Here is a 19,035-nt window from a genome sequence, read left to right as displayed (position 1 = left end):
GGATGCCCCAGACCCCACAGCACAGCACCCATCGGGGTCCCTGGCTGAGCTCAGCACCCACCACCATGGGAGGGATGGAGCTGCTTCCTGCACACAGGCATCTCTCAGCAAAAGGAAGCCTAGAGGTAGAGGAATTGAAGCTGATTAAGCCTCATTATCCTATTTAGTGTAATGCTGGTGGAGCTGAGAGGACATCTTGCAGCAGAGAGCAGAAGGAGTAAGGCATTAATGGGAAATGGGTGAGCACATGAGCTTTGCCTCCTGCCATGGACACCTTGATTTCTCCTCCCTGCCCATACCAACTCCCCAATGCCACCAGTATCATGTTGGTGTGTTCCCACTTGCTCAGAGGAGCATTTAAGGGCAGTGATCTGGAAAAGGTGGGAGGGAGGGAGCTTCTGGAAGCCACAGCTTCAACATGGGTGCTCTGCTGCAGCCAGAGCACAGGCACTCCAAAGGGCTGCAGCACCCAGCAGCTCAGAGACAAAGGCAACACAAGTGCATGGGGAAAGTTCAGGAGGAAAAGCAGCCAGGGACTGTCTGAAAACTGGAGTCAGGGCTGGATGTGCCCTCTGGACCTTTGCAGGACCTCTGCAGGAAAAGGGAGGCCAGAGAGAGAAACTCACCAGGAAACACAACCAAAGTGCCACCCTGAACAGAAGGCAGCAGGTCAGCTGAGCTGCAAGTCACACCAAGGGCTGAGAACAATACCACTTCATTCCTGCATTCTTAAGTGTTACAGGAGACCCAAAAGAGCTACAAGCCCTCAGGAAACACTGCACTGAGGAAATGTTCTCAAGGAAACTCTGCCTCAAAGGCTTTGGCTCTGGGCATCAGCACCACACCACCTCAACCCTACTTAGGCTATAACATCCCCTGGCACCCACCTCTCTCCATCCAGTAGCCTCTTCAAGCCAAGTTCTTATATTTAAAAGGTAACCCTAAGGTTAAACTAGTGCAAAGGCAAGAGAAACCTGTTGTGGCTGGAGAGGGAAGGGGCTGAGAGGCCTCTCATTGGTGGTTTCAGATAGCCCAGAACAAGAGGAACCAGCCTCAAGTTGCCCCAGGGGAGGTTCAGGCTGGATGTGAGGAGGAATTTCTTTGCTGCCAGGGCTGTCAGGCATTGGAAGGGGCTGGAGTCACCATCCCTGGAGGGGTTTCAGAGCTGGGTGGGTGTTGCACTGAGGGAAATGGGCTGGTGGCTGATGGGGCTGGGACACAGGTTGGGCTCCGTGAGCTCAGAGGTCTCTTCCAGCTGAAGTGATTCTGTGATTCTATAGCAAGCAGTTCTGCTTCTCCAGGAGCAGCTCTGCCTCTGAGCCCAGCACAGTGGGAAGGGCTGAACACATGGAGCAGACTTTTGCCTGGCTAAAGGAGGAACAAACACGTTAAAGGCTTTACACGGGGAAGGGCAGAAGATAAAGATGTAACAGAGTGGGTCTGTCTTTTGTAAGGAACTTAATGACTGCAGCTGTTGGGCATCATTAAGCAGTTTGTCTTGGAGGTTTAACCCTCCCACCAGCCCCAGCTCGGCTGCTGAGCAAACACTCAGGCACCAGCAGGAGCTGCTGGTGAGGCTGCAGCAGGAGCAAAGCTTTCCTCCCTCCCCAGGGAGCAGGGCCAGGGCGATAAGGAGGCATTAAAAGCTTTTTGTACCTGTTGCTATCCAGCACAGCCGTTATGCAGCAGTGCCAGGCAGAGAGAGCTGCTGTGCAAAGAGCAGCCTGCTAAAAGCAGCCCCCTCTGCCCTCCCACTGACAGTGTGCCCCCAGCAGCATCTTCACAGACTCTTCTCAAGCTCTGGAGGGGGAAAAAAACCACCCCCGAGGCTTTATCTGACTTAGAAAGAAGTAAAACTTGCTGGAAGTGCAGTGGCTTAACCCTCATCTGAGCAGCCCTGGCTGCTGAGAGGAGTCTGGGCTGCAGGTGAAGGGAGGTGCATCCCCAGCTGCATTCCCCAGCCAGCACAGCCACAAGGACTACTCAGGACTTTGCCAACACATTTAGCTTTAACCTCTGCCCATGCCCCTTCCACAGTATCCCTCAGAACTCTGCCAAGCCTCTGGGTACCTTGTCCTTCCTAAAGCATCCCCAGAGCCCTGGTCCCTGCCCACTGCAGGCTCTGAGCAGCCCCAGGAGCCCTCACTGCTGTCTCTGGGCAGCGAGCACAGGGGTCCCTCCAGCTCTGCTCAGCCTGCTGCAGTTATCCAGGGGAAGGACATGCAGCATTCTGCATTTGCAAAACCTCTCAGGAGGCAGGTCCTGCCCACTGGCTGGCTGGAAGAAACACCCTGCAGAGGGGGCAAAGCCCACAGGCAGCAGCAACAGCCACAGGCACAAAGAGCATCCCTGAGCCAGAGCAGACAACAGCCCCTCTCCCATCAGTATCTGAACTGGATGTAAAGCAAGATCTAGGTGTGTGTTTCTTGCATCCACTGCTCTGTTCCCTACAGGGCTGGTTTTCCCCACCACCACACCCTGGCAGCCCTGACACTGCAGCATCCTGCAACACAAGAATGTCCCTCTCTCCCCTCCCACACACTCCCCTTACAAAAGGCAACAGAGAGGAACACCAGCCCTCAGGAAGAAGCTGGTTCTGTGCTGCAACTGTTTATCTACCCTGTTGGGTAACATCAACATCAGGCAGCTGATCAAATACACCCCTGGCCTCATCCAGCACCTTGTAAGGAGGGTGATCACTGTGCTGGCCAATGCAGGCAGGAGAGCTCGGGGTACTGAGAGGGGAAGGACAAAGAGTTTGATGGAGAACAGCTTCCAAGGGCTCTGGCTGCCCAACAACAGCCCCCAACCCCCCAGTGCATCCTGCAAAGGGTTGGGGAGCCCTGAGAAGGGGGCAGGCAGGACCCAGGCTGGCAGAGGGGGGACAGGCTTTCATCCAGCTGACCCTGCTGGGGTTTCATTTCTTTGTTCTTTAATGATCCCACTTGCTCTGGGAGTGACACACTACCATCAGGCCATTTTCCCCACAGCTGAGGGGGCAGGTTTGGCTGTACCTGCTCTGAGAGGCTCCAGGAGCAAAGGAGTGGGGAAGGCTGGTGCTGGGGGCTGCCCTGGACACTGGGGTAACCATCTGTACCACTCCTCAGCTGCAAAGCCTCCCAGTCCCCACTGCCAGCCACAGATAACCCTCCCTTCCTGCTGAAACAAATTAAAACCAAACTTCCAAAGCTGCCAGGGAGCTCTCCAAGATGTCTTTGCTGCCTGAGCCACTCCTGGGTGTCCTCAGCTGTAAAAATCCAACAGCTTTCCATTTCTTTAATTTCTTCACTGCCACTCTGTGACAGCAGGATGGGAACTCTCATCTCCAACTGCTCAGAGGGCTGGCAGCTCTGCAGATCAAAGCCCTGGGCTGAAACAGAAGGTCACACCTGGCCTGTTTGCAAAGTGCTGCCAGTGAAAGGAACAAAAGCAGAAGCTGAAGGCACAAAAAAATAGAGAGGGAGGAAGGGGATAAAAAAGCCCAAGTGAGTGCAGCCAGCCTGAAGCTGCATTGAGCACTGCCTGAGCCAGGCAGCCTCTTGGAACAAACACAGGTTCATTAAATCTGGGATGGAAACCAATGTGTATCCAGCTCCTGCCAGGGCAGAGCTGAAGGAAGAGCAGAATCTCTGAGCTCAGGGACAGCCACTTACCAGTGCTGGGATGAGCAGGTCGGCCAAGTACACAAAAGCTGCTCCCAGGACAAAGCCCAAAGCCACAGGGAGGAAGGCAAAGGCTCCAAAGCTGCCCGAGTCCTCGGCCATGTCGATGGCTGGGGCCAGCAGGGACCAGTAGGAAGCAGCCAGCATGACCTGGGAGACAGGAGGGGAGAGGTGAGAACCATGTAGGGTGGCTAAAGGGTGTCAGGAGGATGGGGGGGACACTTTTCCCCCCTGATGGAACAAGAGGTAAATGGGCACAAGCTGGGACACGTGAAGTTCCTCTTAAACACCAGGAGCAAGTCCTTTGGTGCTGAGGGGAGGGAGCCCTGGCCCAGGCTGCCCAGGGAGGGTGTGGAGGCTCCTCTCAGGAGGTTCCCAACCCTACCTGGACACATCCCTGTGCCCCCTGAGCCAGGGGAAGCAGCTTGAGCAGGGGCTGCAGCAGCTCTGCAGGGCCCTGCCAGCACTCAGGGGTTCTGTGAGACAGCAATGCCCTGAGCTCTCTCCCAGCCCTGCCTGCATGCAGGGGAGCACAAAGCAGCTGTCCACAGAGAAAGGGATGTGGGATCAGGATCCAGCAGGAACAAGCCCAGAGCCAGCAAGGAAAGGTGACCCCATCTCCCCCCACGCCGCTGGGAGGAGCCGCTGCTCGCTTTGCTCACGAGGGCTCGCCTGCAGAGCGGGGACACGTAACAAACCATCACATCTCACACCACTCCTAAGGAAGGAGCCAGATGCCAACTGCTGTAGACACCAGCCCCTGGGGCATTGCATCAAGCTCAGCTGGCTGTGAGTAAGAAGCCAGCAGGCTGCCAGGGCAGGCTCAGCCACGGCTGTCAGACTTCATCTTTCAGATGCCACCTCCTTTACAGAACAAGCACACGCCCCAACATGGAAACACAGGCAACAGGGAAAGGCTTTGCAGAACTGGATTGTCATCTTCTGTTAAGATCTCATTTCCCCCTGGCAAACAGGCCTGCCACTGCTCAGCCTCCAGATCCCATCAGCGCTGAAGGCAGCGGCGCAGCTCCGGGGGAAGATGCTGACGGGGCTTCCAACCACCTCGGCCTCACCAGCTGAAGCAGCAACCTGCTAGGCTGCACCAAGCACTCTCCCCTGCTTGGGAAGGGAAAGGGATTTATCCCTACACCTTTTTATGCAGGGAAAGTCCTGCATCCCAGCTGGTGGGGGAGCTGGACCAGGCAGGGGAAGGGAGCGTGTCCCTGTGCCTCCCCTCAGCACACCTCTGAGCTCTGGGGCAGGTTCAGGGGCCTGGGAGCAGCCAAGGTCCTGCTCAGGGGTGCTAGCTGCTGAGCTGGCACTTACCCCTCTGGTTCAGCAGCATCTCTTAGCATGAACTAACCAAAAGGCAAGGATTTCTGCAGCAACCAGCCAGGGACAGGAACACAAAGCCCAGCCAGGCCACTGAGCAAGCTGGTGCCAAAGGCAGGACACTCCTGTGCCATCGGGATGAAAGCAGCAGCTTCAAGGGAAACAGCCACCTTGGTGGATCAGAAAACACAAGCTCAAGCCCCTCTCAAGCAAAGGGCATCCCCTGGCAGAGCAGGGAAGGAAGCTGAGACATGAGACACTGGCAGGACACTCGCCCAGACACTTCTCAGCTGACTTCATTAAGGCTCTAACAACAAGAACTGGCCTCAGTAGAGCTGTGTAAATGACTGATGATGTTTTAGGCAGCACTGGAAGGGAATAGCCAACAGCAGACGTGCCTGGTGCAGTTTAAAGTGTGTCTTTATGGTTTTTGCTTTCACCTGGGACAGAAGAAATCAAACTGCAGCCCTATAAGAGCAATCACTGTGCCAGGCTGCAGGGAAGGAGGGCTGCAGGTGTTTAGGATGCCTGAGAGCACAGCAGCTCCAGGATAACACTGAGATAACAGAGAACATCTGAGAAGCAAGATCTTACTTAAGGATATCAAGATTTAAGAGAAAAGCCAGAATTCCACATCAGATGCCCAAGCAGGCGAAGCCTCGTCTCCATGGAAACACATCACCTCAGAGGCTTTCACACACCAAACCCTCTGCTATCCCCCACTGCCAGGAGGGAACTGAGGCAGAGAAACTGCACCTCTGCTCAGGTGTCTGAGCATTCCAGGCTGGAGGCAGCTGAGCTCCCCTGCCCCACAGTGACCAGTCACAGGGGTCCCCTTGGCCCAAGGTGATGCTTGTGCCATCACACCAGGTCAGCTTAAGCCACACCAAGAGGGGCTGTTGCTTTGGGATGCTCCCCAGAGCAGATGGTACATCTGTGGCCAAAGCAGCACCAAGACACTTTCTGGATCCCAAACTAAAGCTCCACGTGCCATTGGCCCTCCTCAAGCTGACCTGGACACCCCTGTCCCATGTGCTCCTCCTGCCTCAGCAGCAGCAGAGAAGCTTTTCACTCATTCTGCCTTTGCAAGCTCCCCAAAGACAAGCAGGCAACAGGACAGAGCCATCCATGATCCCATTGCACCAGCAACCCTGGTGTTGGAGGGCACCATGGAGCTCCCTGGAACCCAGAGAGTTATCAGAGATCCACAGAATGCCCAAATGCTGGGGGCTGGCAGGGCCCTGCAGAGATGCTCCAGCCCAACCCCCTGCTACAGCAGGTTCCCCTGGCTCAGGGGGCACAGGAACGTGTCCAGGTGGGTTGGCCACTGCATCCATCCCCTAAACCCTGAGCTAAGCACCAAAAGAGCAAGATTTGAAGCTACTGCCTGCCTCAGAAGCACAGGAGAAGGTTTGCTGGCTCTGACAGAGAACTGAGGAAGTTTAATGAAACCCAGCAGCCCAGATGTCAGTGCAGATAAAGAGAAGTTGGGTTCTGCCTCAGTCCCAGGGCTTGGAGAACCAGCCCTCCCATCTCTGCAAGACATCTACATCAAAGACATGGGGTTTAAACAGAAATCCCTCAGAGCAAGATCAGAGCAACATCACAGCCTGAAGAAACACTTCTTAAAGGGAAGGAGAGTCACAAAGCAGTACTGATAGGTTTCAAAACCTGCTGCTCCACATCCTGCTGTTTGCCCAATGCAAAACCAGTCTGCCAAGTGGAGAGTTACTCCAGTCCCTCCTTAGACACACAGCAGAGAGCCATGGGCACGACTGGAGCACACCAAGCAAAAAGGAAAACAACAGCTTCCAGCCTCTGATGCTTTTGCCACATTCACTGAGCAGGGATCTGTTCCAGCAGCCCTGAAAGCAACTGTGGCACAATCACCTCCAAAACAGCCAGTCCTGCTCATGCAGCACCAGGCCAGGGCCACAGTGACCCTGGGGGACACTGGCAGCTCACCCCAAGCACCACCTGCAGCCCAGAACCATGACCCAGAAACCCTGACAAGCTGCAGCACCTGGCAGCATGGGCTGCCTCAGCCACCCTCCCCTCCAGACACTGCAGCAACCCCAGCAACAGTCCCCTGTCCTGCTCCAAGCACAGCAAATTGAAAGAAGCTGGAGGAGGGGAGGGGGAAAGCAAATGTTTGCAGGACTTGACCAGCTGAGCCACACCTCTGCCACGCTGGGATGACTCAGTGCTCCTGGCAGGGTGACACAGTGGCCACGGCAATGATGGGATCATGAGCCAGCCCTCAGCCAGGGCAAAGCCCCTTGAGCCCCCCCAGCTGGGGGACAGATGTGGCAGCTGCTCTGGGAGGCAGCAGTGTCCCAGCAAGGGGCCAGCTCAGCCCATGCTGTGCCCAGCAGCACCCCCCTGGCACCACAGAAGCAGCTCCAAGGGACAAGGGTGTGTGTGCCCCAGGGAAACCAGCTCAGCAACCAAACCACAGAGGAAAGCTGCAGAAGGGGCAGTTCCTATTGCAAGCAATTAATTCATAAATGATGGCCCAAGAATCTGCTACTAGGGAGGAGATGAATTATTCAGGTCATGAGCAGGTCACAGGCACAGCCAGGGAGCAAACCCAGCTTTGGGGTGGTTCATGTCACAGGCTCTTGGGTGGTACAGTTGGGTTTGCTTCAGGCATTGGGAGCAGCAGCAGATCTGCCACCTCCAGAGCTGCAAAGAGCCAAACTGCTCCTTCAGCAGCAGCATCACAGGGAGTGGAGGTGCCCCACTCCACACACAGCCCCAGCACTGCACACTGCAGGACAGGATGGATCCCACACACTGTGTGGCTCACCCCAAACCTGGCAGAGCTCTGCCCTGGGGAGATGCACCTTCCACCCAGAGCACATCCCCCCAGGCTCTCAGGCACACCTGAAGGAAAACAAAGGTCACTTCAGGAGTCTGAAGGAGCCTCTGGCTGCTCCCCATCATCACCCCAGCAGCTGGGCAGGGGGAGGAGTGTCCCAACACAGTTTGAAGACACACAGTGTGACATTTCCCTCTGAGAAAGCTGCAGCAAGCCCCATGTTCAGTGGGTGCCCTGATGTAGAGCTGCAGGGCCCTCCCTTCACCCCCCTTCTCTCAAGGGCTCAAGGCAGCAGCACTCCACAGGACAGCAAGAAGCACAAAGGACACTGTACATCAGCCTCCAGCACAGGGGCTCTGCTGCCCATCTTCACCTGGAATGACTCAGAAGCCCAAGGAAATGAGGGGAGTCTAATTCAAATCCAGCACAGGCAGCTCAACACCCTTGTGATCCTGCTGGTGCCACCTCAGCCCTCAGCAGAGGGGCAGCAGGACACAGCCAGCGTGGCACCACGCTCCTCCCTGCCCCACCTGCACCTTGGTGACTGGCCAACCAACACCAACATGAGTGGGCAACCCAGCAGTGTGGTGGCTTCCAAGGTGTGAAGAGCAGGAGCAGAAGGAATCTGTACTTACCCCTGCAGCAAAGCCCAAGCTGCCATCCAGGATCTGCCTCTGCAAAACACCAAACACAAACCACCCCATTTACCCCGGGCAGGAGCAGCAGCCACAACACAAACCATCCAGAGAGGTAAAGCCAGCTGCACCCCTGCACCCTGACAGCACCTTCTGCTCCCCATTTCTGCCCCCCAGGTGATTTCTGAGCTTGCCACACAGCACAGGCCTCATGCTGGGCTGATGGCACCCACCATCCCCAAGAACCTCCAGCACATCCTGGCTCCCCAGACCCATCTCCCAGTGCCCAGCTGTGCTCAGCCACCCCCTGCCTGTGCCAAAGGGATGTGGGAAGGGAAAGCAGCAACTCCCCTGCCCTGCATTCCTCCCTCTTGAAGGTTTTGATTCCTCTAATAACAGGCTGCTACAAACAAAGCCATTACCTGTCCGGTCACGCAGCACCCATCCTGCCCACCTCCCTCCCAGGGCAGTGTTAATTCTTTAGCACATCATCCTCTCCCAGGAAGTAAAACCAATGAGTTACTGCACAGGGAATCTCACTGTGCATCAAGCTCCTGAATAAATCATCACCAGAGGCATAAATAATCCATCCATCTGGGCAACTCTCAACACAAGAGCAAGGAGGGGGTCCAATTCTGGAATAAAAGATGACTTCAAGATCAACACTCTGCTGCTTCTGAGCACAGGCTGACCCAAATCCTGCGCTGAAACGTGGCAGCAAAACCAGGTTACAGGAGGAGAAGCTGCTGTTCCAAACACAGAGCCCTGCCTGAGGCTCTGCCCCGTGCCCTGGAGGCCACGACCTGCATTACAGCTCATACCACAGCTCATACCACAGCCCCACGACCTGCATTACAGCTCATACCACAGCTCATACCACAGCCCCACGACCTGCATTACAGCCTGGTCTCAGGAGTTGGATTTTCTTCTCCTCTGTGTTGACACACAGGACAGAAATGAGCTGACTTTATCTTCTCCCTGCCCCAGAACCTCCCAGGGCCAAGGTCAAGTCTCTCAGGTCTGGAACACAGCAGCCAAACCCAGCCATGAGCAGAGCACAGCCCCCTCCCTCAGCTCAGCCCCCACTCAGGATGTGCCCCCAGCACTCACCTGGCCGCTGGAAAACACAAACACCAGCGCTGAGCCAGCTGCTGTCAGCCCCCAGGTGAGGAACGTCCCCAGCACCGACTGCAGCACCGGCCCCTGCCCCGGGATCATGCTCACCTGGGAGAGACAGGGAGTGTCAGGAGAGGGAGACAACAACCCCCAAAGCCCTCCCTGCTCAGCAGTGGAGCACCCCAAACCCTCCTCACCAAAGAGCACAGGGGGAGCTTAAGGTTAAGCCTCCCTACACCACCTGTCTAAGCTTTCCTCTTTAAGTCTGGTTTAGGCAGTTAACCCCAGCTCAGAGGAGCGGGAGGGATGGGATACACCGAGCCCCACGCTGGGTTGGGGCTCAACCCCCCTCTCTCACACCTGGCTGAGCGAGGGGAGGCTTCACCCCCCACTCCTGGGCAGTTCCCAGCACCTGCATCTCATCCTGCTCCTCAGGGGCACCCACTTGTGCCCAAAGCCCCTCTTCCTGGCACTGAAGGGACACCGGTGCCCTGTACCCCCGGGCCCTACAAAAGCCAAGGTGCGACACGGGCTTCTGCCAGCCGCGGTCCCCCGGCCCCGCTCCCGCAGCCCCGCCGCGAAGATCCCACAGTCCCGGCCCCGTTCCCGCCGCGGGGGTCCCACAGTTCCCGGCCCCGCTCCCCGCCCGGCTCCCCGCCTCCGGGGTCCCGTCCCCCGGCCCCCGCTCCCGCCGCCGGGGTCCCGCGGCCCCCGCTCCCCGCCCGGACCGGCCCCGCTCACCGCCCGGCGCTCCCGCCGCGGGGGTCCCGCAGCCCCCGGCCCCGTTCCCGCCGCGGGGGTCCCATAGTTCCTGGCCCCGCTCCCCGCCCGGCGCTCCCGCCGAGGGGGTCCCGCGGCCCCCGCTCCCCACCGCCGGGGTCCCGTCCCCTGGCCCCCGCTTCCCGTTCCCGCCGCCGGGGTCCCGCGGTCCCCGCTCCCCCGCCCGGACCGGCCCCGGCCCCGCTCCCCCGCCCGGACCGGCCCCGGCCCCGCTCCCCCGCCCGGACCGGACCCGGCCCCGCTCCCCCGGCCCCACTCACCGCCCGGCGCTCCCGCTCCCCCGGCCCCGCTCCCCCGCCCGGACCGGCCCCGCTCCCGCTCCCCGCCCGGCGCTCCCCCGGCCCCGCTGCCCGCCCGGACCGGCCCCGCTCCCCCGCCCGGACCGGCCCCGCTCCCGCTCCCCGCCCGGCGCTCCCCCGGCCCCGCTGCCCGCCCGGACCGGCCCCGCTCCCCCGCTCCCCGCCCGGACCGGCCCCAGCCCCGCTCACCGCTCTCCCGGCCCCGCTCACCGCTCCGCTCCCGCCGCGGGGGTCCCGCCGGCCCCGCTCCGCTCCCGCCGCAGCCCTGCCGCCACTTCCTGGTGCTGGCACACGTGTCTCCGAGGCCCCGCCCACCGGCGAGGCCGCAGCCAATGGGAGCGCGGCGGGGGCGGGCCCGGGCACGCCCCCGGTTCTGCTGTTTCGGGTGGGTGAGGCGGCGGCGGAGCGAGGCGGGCGGGCGGCGGGTGGGCGGTGCGGGCGGGCGCGGGAAAGCTGTCGCTCGCTGCTGTGATCGCCACCCCCGGGCACGGCGAAACCCGCCGCGGGCTGCTTAAAAGACAGCTGCTGGGCTTTGGGTTGGGGTGCTGTGGGAGCGTCCCTTGCCGCCAGCACGGTCACACCGTGGGTGCGATGAGCTGCCCCCATCAGCCGTCCCCATTAACAGCCTGAGGCTGCCCCTTAATGAGCAGCACGAGGCTGCCCGCGGGCTACAACCAACCTCTCCATCGCCTGGCACCCGTGGGATGAGGTGCTGGGCACTGCCATGTCATCCACCACCCACTGACATCCCTGCAGAGCCTCGCGGCAGGGCACACGGTGGCCGGGCTGAGGGCAGCAGCAGCTCCTGCACTGACTCGTCCCAACAGCTCAATGGCATCAGCCAGAGCCAGGGAGGCTCACAGCCATGGGCAGGGCACAGAGCCAGCCCAGCCTCAGGGCTCGCTGGTGCCTCCTGCTTGTGCCTGAAGACGCAGGCAGTGGCAGGGCACATCCAGCTCCTTTGCAACCGCAGCTCTTCTTTATTAGAGTGTTTATGTGGCCTCTGATCAGCCTCCCCTGCCACAGCTGGGAAAGGTCAAAGCCATTTGAAACCTCCTTGATTTAGGGCTTAATCAATCTCTCCCTGAAATTGCTTGCAGCCTTCATTAGCTCCTGTCACAAGGCAGATGCAGAGTGAGATGCCAGCTGGGAGGGACGTGGGGACAGAGCAAACAGAGCTCCCCTTGCAGGGCTGGGGACACTGGTGACACTGGTGACATGAGCCTGCCCTGTGTGCTGCTGGGGTCTGGGGGTGGCTGGCAGGAATGTCCCTGCCTGGGGACATGTGTGTGGGCAGCACTGGGCAAGGGGGACAGTCGTGATGGCAATGAGACTCCATGCAGAGGCACCAGCAAAATCAGCTCATGCTCTGCCTTCGCTGCTGGCATTCCTGTGTATAGAGACACCCCTCTGTCACCATCTCTGGCATAACAGGGCTGTCCTTGCACCAGGGACAGGGTCCAGCCCCTTCCCCACAGTGGGCAGCTGGGCACTTGCCCCTCCTGTGCCCCAGAGGCAAAGGGAGGGCTGGCAGCTCCTGTGTGCCTCTGCCTGTAGGATGAGACCTGCAGTCACAGCTCTGTGTTACCTGGAGCCCCCTAAACACATTTCAAACAACAAGAGGGGCACAAACCCTTGTGCCATCTCTCTCATTCAGGTGTGTGAGACACTGCAAGGGGCAGCAGCTCAGTCCTGGCTCTGGGAGCTGCCAGACCCAAATCTCTGGGCAGATGTCCTTAGCAATGCCTGTGGGAGCAGACCCAGACAGACACATCCCAGCACAGGGATGGCCCAGGGGCACTGCAGGCTGGGGCAGGTTTGGAGATGCCCCAGCTGTGCCTCTCGCCAGGGGACAGCAAGCAGGATCCCTCTGTCCCTGCCCTGTGCCCCCTTTGCACAGCCTGGGCTCATGGCCGGGCTCTTTCCCAACTCAAACCCATCCGTGTCAAGCTGGGGCAGTGGATGGAGCCAGCCTGGACCTGAGCCAAGGGAATGAGGACATGCAGAGCCACGGCAGAGGCCACGGGAGCAGCACAGGCAGAGCCACCCCCATCCACGGGCTAACGGCCCCTGTGAGTCACGGGGCACCAAGTGACAGCTTTACACCTCTCTCCTGGCTTTAGGTGCCCTGTGACAGACACAACAGACCCGGTGCAAGGCTTTGGAGACACAGAGTCTGGGGACACAGGGTCTGGGGAGCCCAGAGCTGCAGCAGCGCTGGGTGCCAGCAGCTCGGTGTGTGCTCAGCATCACCCTGCTGCAGCAGCCCCGCCTGCCAAGCCCTTAAATCCCACTTTAAAGGTGCAGGAGCTTGGGAGCAGCCGGGCACAGCGGGGAGGAGCCTGGGGCAGAGATCTCAGTGCGTGGTTGCCAAAGGCTCATTAGCAGCGGGGGTTCAGCGTGCGGTTCCCAGGGGCTGCGCAGCAGCTTTCGGTACCCTTGGCAAAGATCGATACACTAATTACGGAGGCGAATAGCGGCAGAATGAGAAGGGGAGAGGCGGCCCCGGGGAAGGAGCCCTGTGGGGAGGGTGTGGGGCTCCCCTGGGACAGAGCTGCAGAGAAACCCGCGGGGTCCCGGCGCTCCGGCTCCTCTCCCTCCCCATCACCCCCGTTAGGTCACTTCATCCCTCGTTGGTTCTGCCCGGCCTCGGGGCGTGCAGGGATGCTCCAGACCTGCTTGTCTGGCTAATAAGCAGAAAGCAAAGCCTCCCCCTGTCCCAGGCAGCTCGGTCATTGAGGAGGCAGCCTCCAGCCAGGCCACTAAAGCCACTGGAAACAGCTGGGTCTGTCTGAGGGCAATGTGCTGGAGAGGAGCAGGATTGAGCCCAGCTGCCCCAGGCTGGGGCTGATTTTCCACCCTGCAAAGGCAGCGATGAGCCCCAGGGCTCCTGGGGCTGGCACTGCCCCCTGGGCACTTGGCAGGGTGGTGGGGCCAGAGGGGCTGTGTGGCTTCACTCCCTGCCAAGGTCCTTCCCACCACAGCACGGCTCACTGCAGACACACATCCAGAGGAAGCTTTAACCTCCAGGGACCTGTCCCCCAGCACAAATGGGATCCAGGGCTGGCACAGGCAGGGCATGCACAGGGACCACTGTGGCACCCACTTTTGGGTCCCAAGTGGGTGCCCAAACTCTCCCCCAGCAGCACGGGGTGGCTGCAGCTGAGCAGAGCGTGGGAGGAACAAGCTGGGAGGTGAGCTGCACGTGGGAGCAAATGCTTCCCTCCTGACTGCTGGGGAATGGCAGCTGCCTCCCAGTTCCCCCAGTTCCCTTCCACCATCAGAGAGCCCTGCCAGTCCAGCACAGCCTCCCTCATTCCTGCCCAATGCCCGAGACGTGGCTGCTGCCCTCCCAGCTGCGGGGGAAAGGCCGTCCCACCCTGCCCCTCGGCTGGCAGCCAGCCCCTGGCTCCTCACAGCACACATTTCCAGCACAGGGGGTGAAGGAGCAGTTTTTCCACGGGGACTGTTGCAGAACAGCTGGGAATGGATGGCAGGAGGCTTGGAAGGGCTTTGAAAACCACTTCATGGTCACGTCACGCCCGTGCCCCTCTCCCATGGGTTATCCCGGCCGCCGGAGCCGTGTGGGAAGAGGCCAGGCCTTTCTCCTCTACCCAGCCAAGCCAGTAAATTGCTTTTCAGCAGAGTGGATGCTTCCCAGGCTGAAGGACAAAGAGGAGTTTTATCTGCCAGCACCAAACCAGCTGCTGGGGTACAACATCTCTCCGGACCAGCGACCACCCAGAGACACGGAGCAGACTCTGCACCAGCCTTTAAATCCAACCCTAAATCTGGGCAGAAGAACAATAAACCAAACCAAAACAACCCTTCCAAAACCCCAAGCACAGCTTCCTGGCTCAGGCAAGTGCTGCTGCAGTCCTCCCAGGGCGGGCATCAGCTCAGCTCAGTCCCTTCACACACACCAGCCCAGCCTTGCATTGGTTTGGGGGGTTTTTGTTCAGGCAGATCAGATCTGGTTGCAGCCAAGTGAGCTCTGCTGGCTGAATTCACACAGCTCCCCGGGCCCTGCCTCCAACACCAGCTTCCCGCGGGGGTGGAAGCAAAGGGCAGAGGGTGGCTGGAGCCCTGATGCTCCACAGGCAGCCCTGGGCAGAAGCTCAGGATCCCCCTGGCATGGCAGGAGAGCGATGCTCAGCACCAAGCTGGGTGCTGGGAGCAGCAGCAGCAAGCTCAGGCTGGGGCAGGGGGAGAGGCTGCATGTGCTGCCCGGCCCCTGGCACCCAGGAAGCCCAGGGAGGGATGCAGCAGCGAGAAATTCAAGGAGGCAGCGCTGGGAATGCACACAGCAAAGCTTCCCCTGAGGCTCTGAGGGGAGGGCAGGCTCAGGACACCCCTCCCGGGCAAAGGAACCAGCCACGAGGGGATAAAACAGCTGTGAAAAGGTCACAAGGCATCAAACCACTGTGGGCTGGCACAGCTGGGGTGCTGCACTCCCTGCTCCCCAGTGTCAGGGAACATCTCTGCTCTTCCTGGTCCTCTCCTGCCTTGGCAGCTGGCAGAGCTCAGCCATGGTCCCTGGGTCTGTGTGCAGCCACCCTGCCCAGAGCAGCACCCAGGGAGCTCACCCAGGGGCCAGGCCATGGGACACCCCAACCCCAGCGAGCAGCACCCTGCAGAGACCCATCTCCATCAGCCAAACCTTCCTCCCTGTCCTCCCTCCTCACACACCTTCACAGGGATCATGATTCCCCCATCACTTGTTTCAGGAGGAGATTTTTTTTGCAACCTGCTGAAGATCCCTGAGGCAGCTCATGATTCTCACTGGTACTCCAGGCCCCTCCAGATCCACCTTGGGAAGTGGAAGGCCAAGTGCAAACGAGAACCTCCCAGCCCCTCTGGCTGCAATCTGCAGCCTCACTCAGCTCTTTGTTCCCAGTCACTCCTAATTTCCTGCTTTCTATTGTCTCTTTGATAACTGATGGGAAAGGGAGGGGGGAAGAGAAATAGCTATTATTTAATTGCTTTCGAGATCTCAAACAAACCAGAGCAGAGGTTATCTCCCCCAAACCTCTCTTTCTTGGTCTTCTTTCCTTCTCCAGTCACCGTTACTGGGTAACTGCAGAGGGAGAGGCTGTGGCAACACCCACCCGTGTTGCACAAGTCCCTCGAGACCCCAAAGCTGTGGGCAACCACCCCATCACCACCCCACCTCCCCCAGGCTGTGCCAAGGCAGCCAGGACCTGCTTTGCCTTATAAGGTGCAAAATCCTTGGGGTCAAGGTACTTCCAGCTTCCCTGGGAGACGTTGGGGCTCTCAGACACCTCTTGGGGGTCTCCAGCTGGAGTCCCAGCGTGGCCATCAGCTGCCCCATCCCTCCCCTCTGCTGGCCATGGAGAGGCTGAGCCCTTTGCACCAGTGCTGCAATAAAATGTGGAGAATCAGCTCCTGCAGCAACAGTCAAGCAGCAAGGCCAAGGTCGTGCAAGGAAGGAGAAAGAGCTGAGGGATGTGTGATCCTGAGGGGTCTCTGGAAGCCCCATGGAGCTCCCTCACGCTATGGGGTGGTGCAGAGTCCCTGCACCCCTGCTGCCAGCTGCAGACCCCTGGGACCTTCCTCAGCCTCTGGGCTTCACCAGGCTGCAATAGCCTCTGTGAGGCTCTGTGAGGCTCTGCTGCCCCAGGGCTGGCAGGACCCCTGGGACCAGCACCCAGAGCCACGGGTAGCCCGGGTGACCGGCTTGGCAGGCTGGTGCTGGCAGGACCGAGGGGCACAGCAGGGCAGGAGGCAGAGTGGGCAGGTCGTGGGGGGCACAGGGGAGCAGGCAGAGCTGGGGGACACAGTGAGACAAGCAGAGCAGGGCAGGCTGAGCAGGGTGAACAGAGCAGGCAGGGTGGGCAGTGCAGGGCGCACGGCCGGGCAGGCAGAGCGGGTAGAGTGGGCAGGGAGAGCAGCAGAGGCAGGGCGGGCAGAGGAAGGCTGGGAGGGGAGGGGAGCAGGCAGGGTGGGCAGAGCAAGGCAGAGCAGCCGAGGAGAGCAGCACAGGCAGGGTGGGCAGAGCAGGGCAGAGCTGGCAAGGAGAGCAGCACAGGCAGGGTGGGCAGAGCAGGGCAGAGCAGCGGGCGGGCAGAGCGGGGTGCGCAGAGGAGGACAAGGAGGGAGGCAGGGAGAGTGTGCAGAGGAGGACAGGGAGGGAGGCAGGTAGGGTGTGCAGCGGGTGTGCAGCGGGTGTGCGGCGCGGCCGGGGCTGTCCCCGCCCCGGCCCCGCAGAGCCGCCCCGTGCGGGGCGGGGCGCAGCCGGTGCGGTCGGTCCGGCGGCGGAGCGGAGCCGGGGCCGGCGGGTGAGCGGAGCGCAGGGAGCGGAGCGGGTCCGAGCGGAGCGGAGCGCCGGGCGCTGCCGGTGCCTCCCCGCCGGGCCGGCAGCAGGTGAGCGGCGGAGCCGCGCTCCGGGCAGCATCGCCACGGGTCCCTCGGCAGCCGCGGCGGCGGGGAGCGGAGGGATGGGCACCGCGGGGAACGGGAGGCGGCTGCTCTCCCGACCGCGGCTCAGCGTCCGCGGGAGTCGTGAGGGCTCGGTGTGCCGGTCGCGACCCGGGTCGTGGTCAAGAAGGCAGGCGGGGTGAGGGAAATGGTTTTCCCTCGGCGCTCCGGGCGTCGGTCGTGCCCACCGGGGACTCGGCGGTTGGGTCCGGGAGCCGTAGGGGCTCCGGCGATGCCGGAGTCAGGGGGAAGCTGTGGTGTGGCCGGGGCAGCCCGCTCGGCAACGCAGGGGAGAGCAGGAGCGGTCTGGGGAAAACCCCTCCAGGGAGCATCTCCCCAGAGACAGCCAAACGGGCAGATCCTCCCCGGGAATCCCTTCATTGCCATTTCATCTCTGCTTTCTAGAATCTTCTCCTGTGTCCCCAGAGCAAGGGGAGATGACATCCCAGCTCCTCTGAACCAGCAGCGCCCAGGGAGCGGCAGAGCCATGGAGCTGGAATCCGAGCAGCCCAACGCCACCGCCTTCTGGTTCTCCCCAGCCTCCCCCTTTGACAACTTCTCGGTGGAGGCACCGGCCAACGTGTCGCACAACGCCACAGGGCAGCACTTCGACCTGACCAGCAACGCCATCCTCACCTTCATCTACTTCGTGGTCTGCATCGTGGGGCTGTGCGGCAACACGCTGGTCATCTACGTCATCCTCCGCTACGCCAAGATGAAAACCATCACCAACATCTACATCCTCAACCTGGCCATCGCCGACGAGCTCTTCATGCTGGGGCTGCCCTTCCTGGCCATGCAGGTGGCCCTGGTCCACTGGCCCTTCGGCAAAGCCATCTGCAGGATTGTCATGACGGTGGATGGAATCAACCAGTTCACCAGCATCTTCTGCTTGACGGTTATGAGCGTCGACCGGTACCTGGCTGTCGTCCATCCCATTAAATCTGCCAAGTGGAGGCGGCCCAGGACTGCCAAAATGATCAACGTGGCCGTGTGGGGCGTCTCCCTGCTGGTGATCATGCCCATCATGATTTACGCTGGGGTGCAGCAGAATCACGGCAGGAGTAGCTGCACCATCATCTGGCCGGGAGAGTCGGGCGCCTGGTACACGGGCTTCATCATCTACGCCTTCATCCTGGGCTTCCTGGTGCCCCTCACCATCATCTGCCTTTGCTACTTGTTCATCATTATCAAAGTCAAGTCCTCGGGCATCAGAGTGGGCTCCTCCAAGAGGAAAAAGTCCGAGAAGAAGGTCACCAGGATGGTCTCCATCGTGGTCGCCGTCTTCATCTTCTGCTGGCTGCCCTTCTACATCTTCAACGTCTCCTCGGTCTCCGTCCTGATCGTGCCCACGCCCGTCCTCAAGGGCATGTTCGACTTCGTGGTGGTGCTCAGCTACGCCAACAGCTGCGCCAACCCCATCCTTTACGCCTTCTTGTCCGACAACTTCAAGAAGAGCTTTCAGAACGTCCTGTGCCTGATGAAGGTCGGCGGCATGGACGAGGCGGATCGCAGCGACAGCAAGCAGGACAAATCCAGGCTCAACGAGACCACAGAGACCCAAAGGACCCTCCTCAATGGGGACCTGCAGACGAGCATCTGAGAGGACCAGGGGCTCGTCCTTCCTTGGCTCTCCTCTCCCCGCTTGCTCCCAGCTGTGGCAGGCTGGCGGCACCCACCGAGTCGGGGCAGGAGAGCTGCTTTGGGGATGGCAGTGTGCACACCCACGGGCAGGAGGGTCCTCAGCTGAGCTCCTCCTGAGCTGCTGGAGGATTGGCTTTTGAGCACGGGGAAGGAGCCGGTTCTGAGGGAGCTGCCTCTCCGGGAAAACAAAGACAACTTGCAGCCACACAGCGCGTTTCAGCACCCAAGTGCTGCTGAGGGCTGCAGGTTCCCCCAGCGTGACCCTTGGGGCCGGCTGGCTTTGGGTGCTCTGCCCCAGAGTGGCTGCT

At 60.4% G+C, this 19,035-nt stretch overlaps 2 protein-coding genes across 5 annotated transcripts in view; one reads left to right on the top strand and one right to left on the bottom strand.

The window, feature by feature from the left end:
• The window catches only part of SLC39A11 (solute carrier family 39 member 11), a 75,040-nt gene extending 64,107 nt beyond the window's left edge, over positions 1 to 10,933 (bottom strand). The window contains exons 1-4 of one of the 4 annotated variants that reach the window (XM_062010802.1): positions 10,856 to 10,933; positions 9,561 to 9,674; positions 8,451 to 8,489; positions 3,654 to 3,812 (exon numbers count right to left, since the gene is read on the bottom strand). In XM_062010802.1, coding sequence (XP_061866786.1) covers positions 3,654 to 3,812; positions 8,451 to 8,489; positions 9,561 to 9,668 — 306 coding nt within the window. In that variant the 5' untranslated portion in view covers positions 9,669 to 9,674; positions 10,856 to 10,933. Of the gene's footprint in view, positions 1 to 3,653; positions 3,813 to 8,450; positions 8,490 to 9,341; positions 9,471 to 9,560; positions 9,675 to 10,834 lie in introns of those variants that run through there. The other 3 variants (XM_062010805.1, XM_062010803.1, XM_062010804.1) reach the window with 3 other exon arrangements.
• A 6,637-nt stretch (positions 10,934 to 17,570) lies between these two features.
• On the top strand, positions 17,571 to 18,686 carry SSTR2 (somatostatin receptor 2). Its single transcript, XM_010210569.2, has one exon. The coding sequence runs from the start codon at positions 17,571 to 17,573 to the stop codon at positions 18,684 to 18,686; it is 1,116 nt and encodes a 371-aa protein (XP_010208871.2).
• Positions 18,687 to 19,035: the final 349 nt, after the last annotated feature.

Source organism: Colius striatus, chromosome 18, assembly GCF_028858725.1.
Source record: "Colius striatus isolate bColStr4 chromosome 18, bColStr4.1.hap1, whole genome shotgun sequence".
Taxonomy (NCBI): Eukaryota; Metazoa; Chordata; class Aves; order Coliiformes; family Coliidae; genus Colius; species Colius striatus.
Note: the sequence above shows the minus strand (reverse complement) of the source record. Positions and strands in the feature narration are given on the sequence as shown.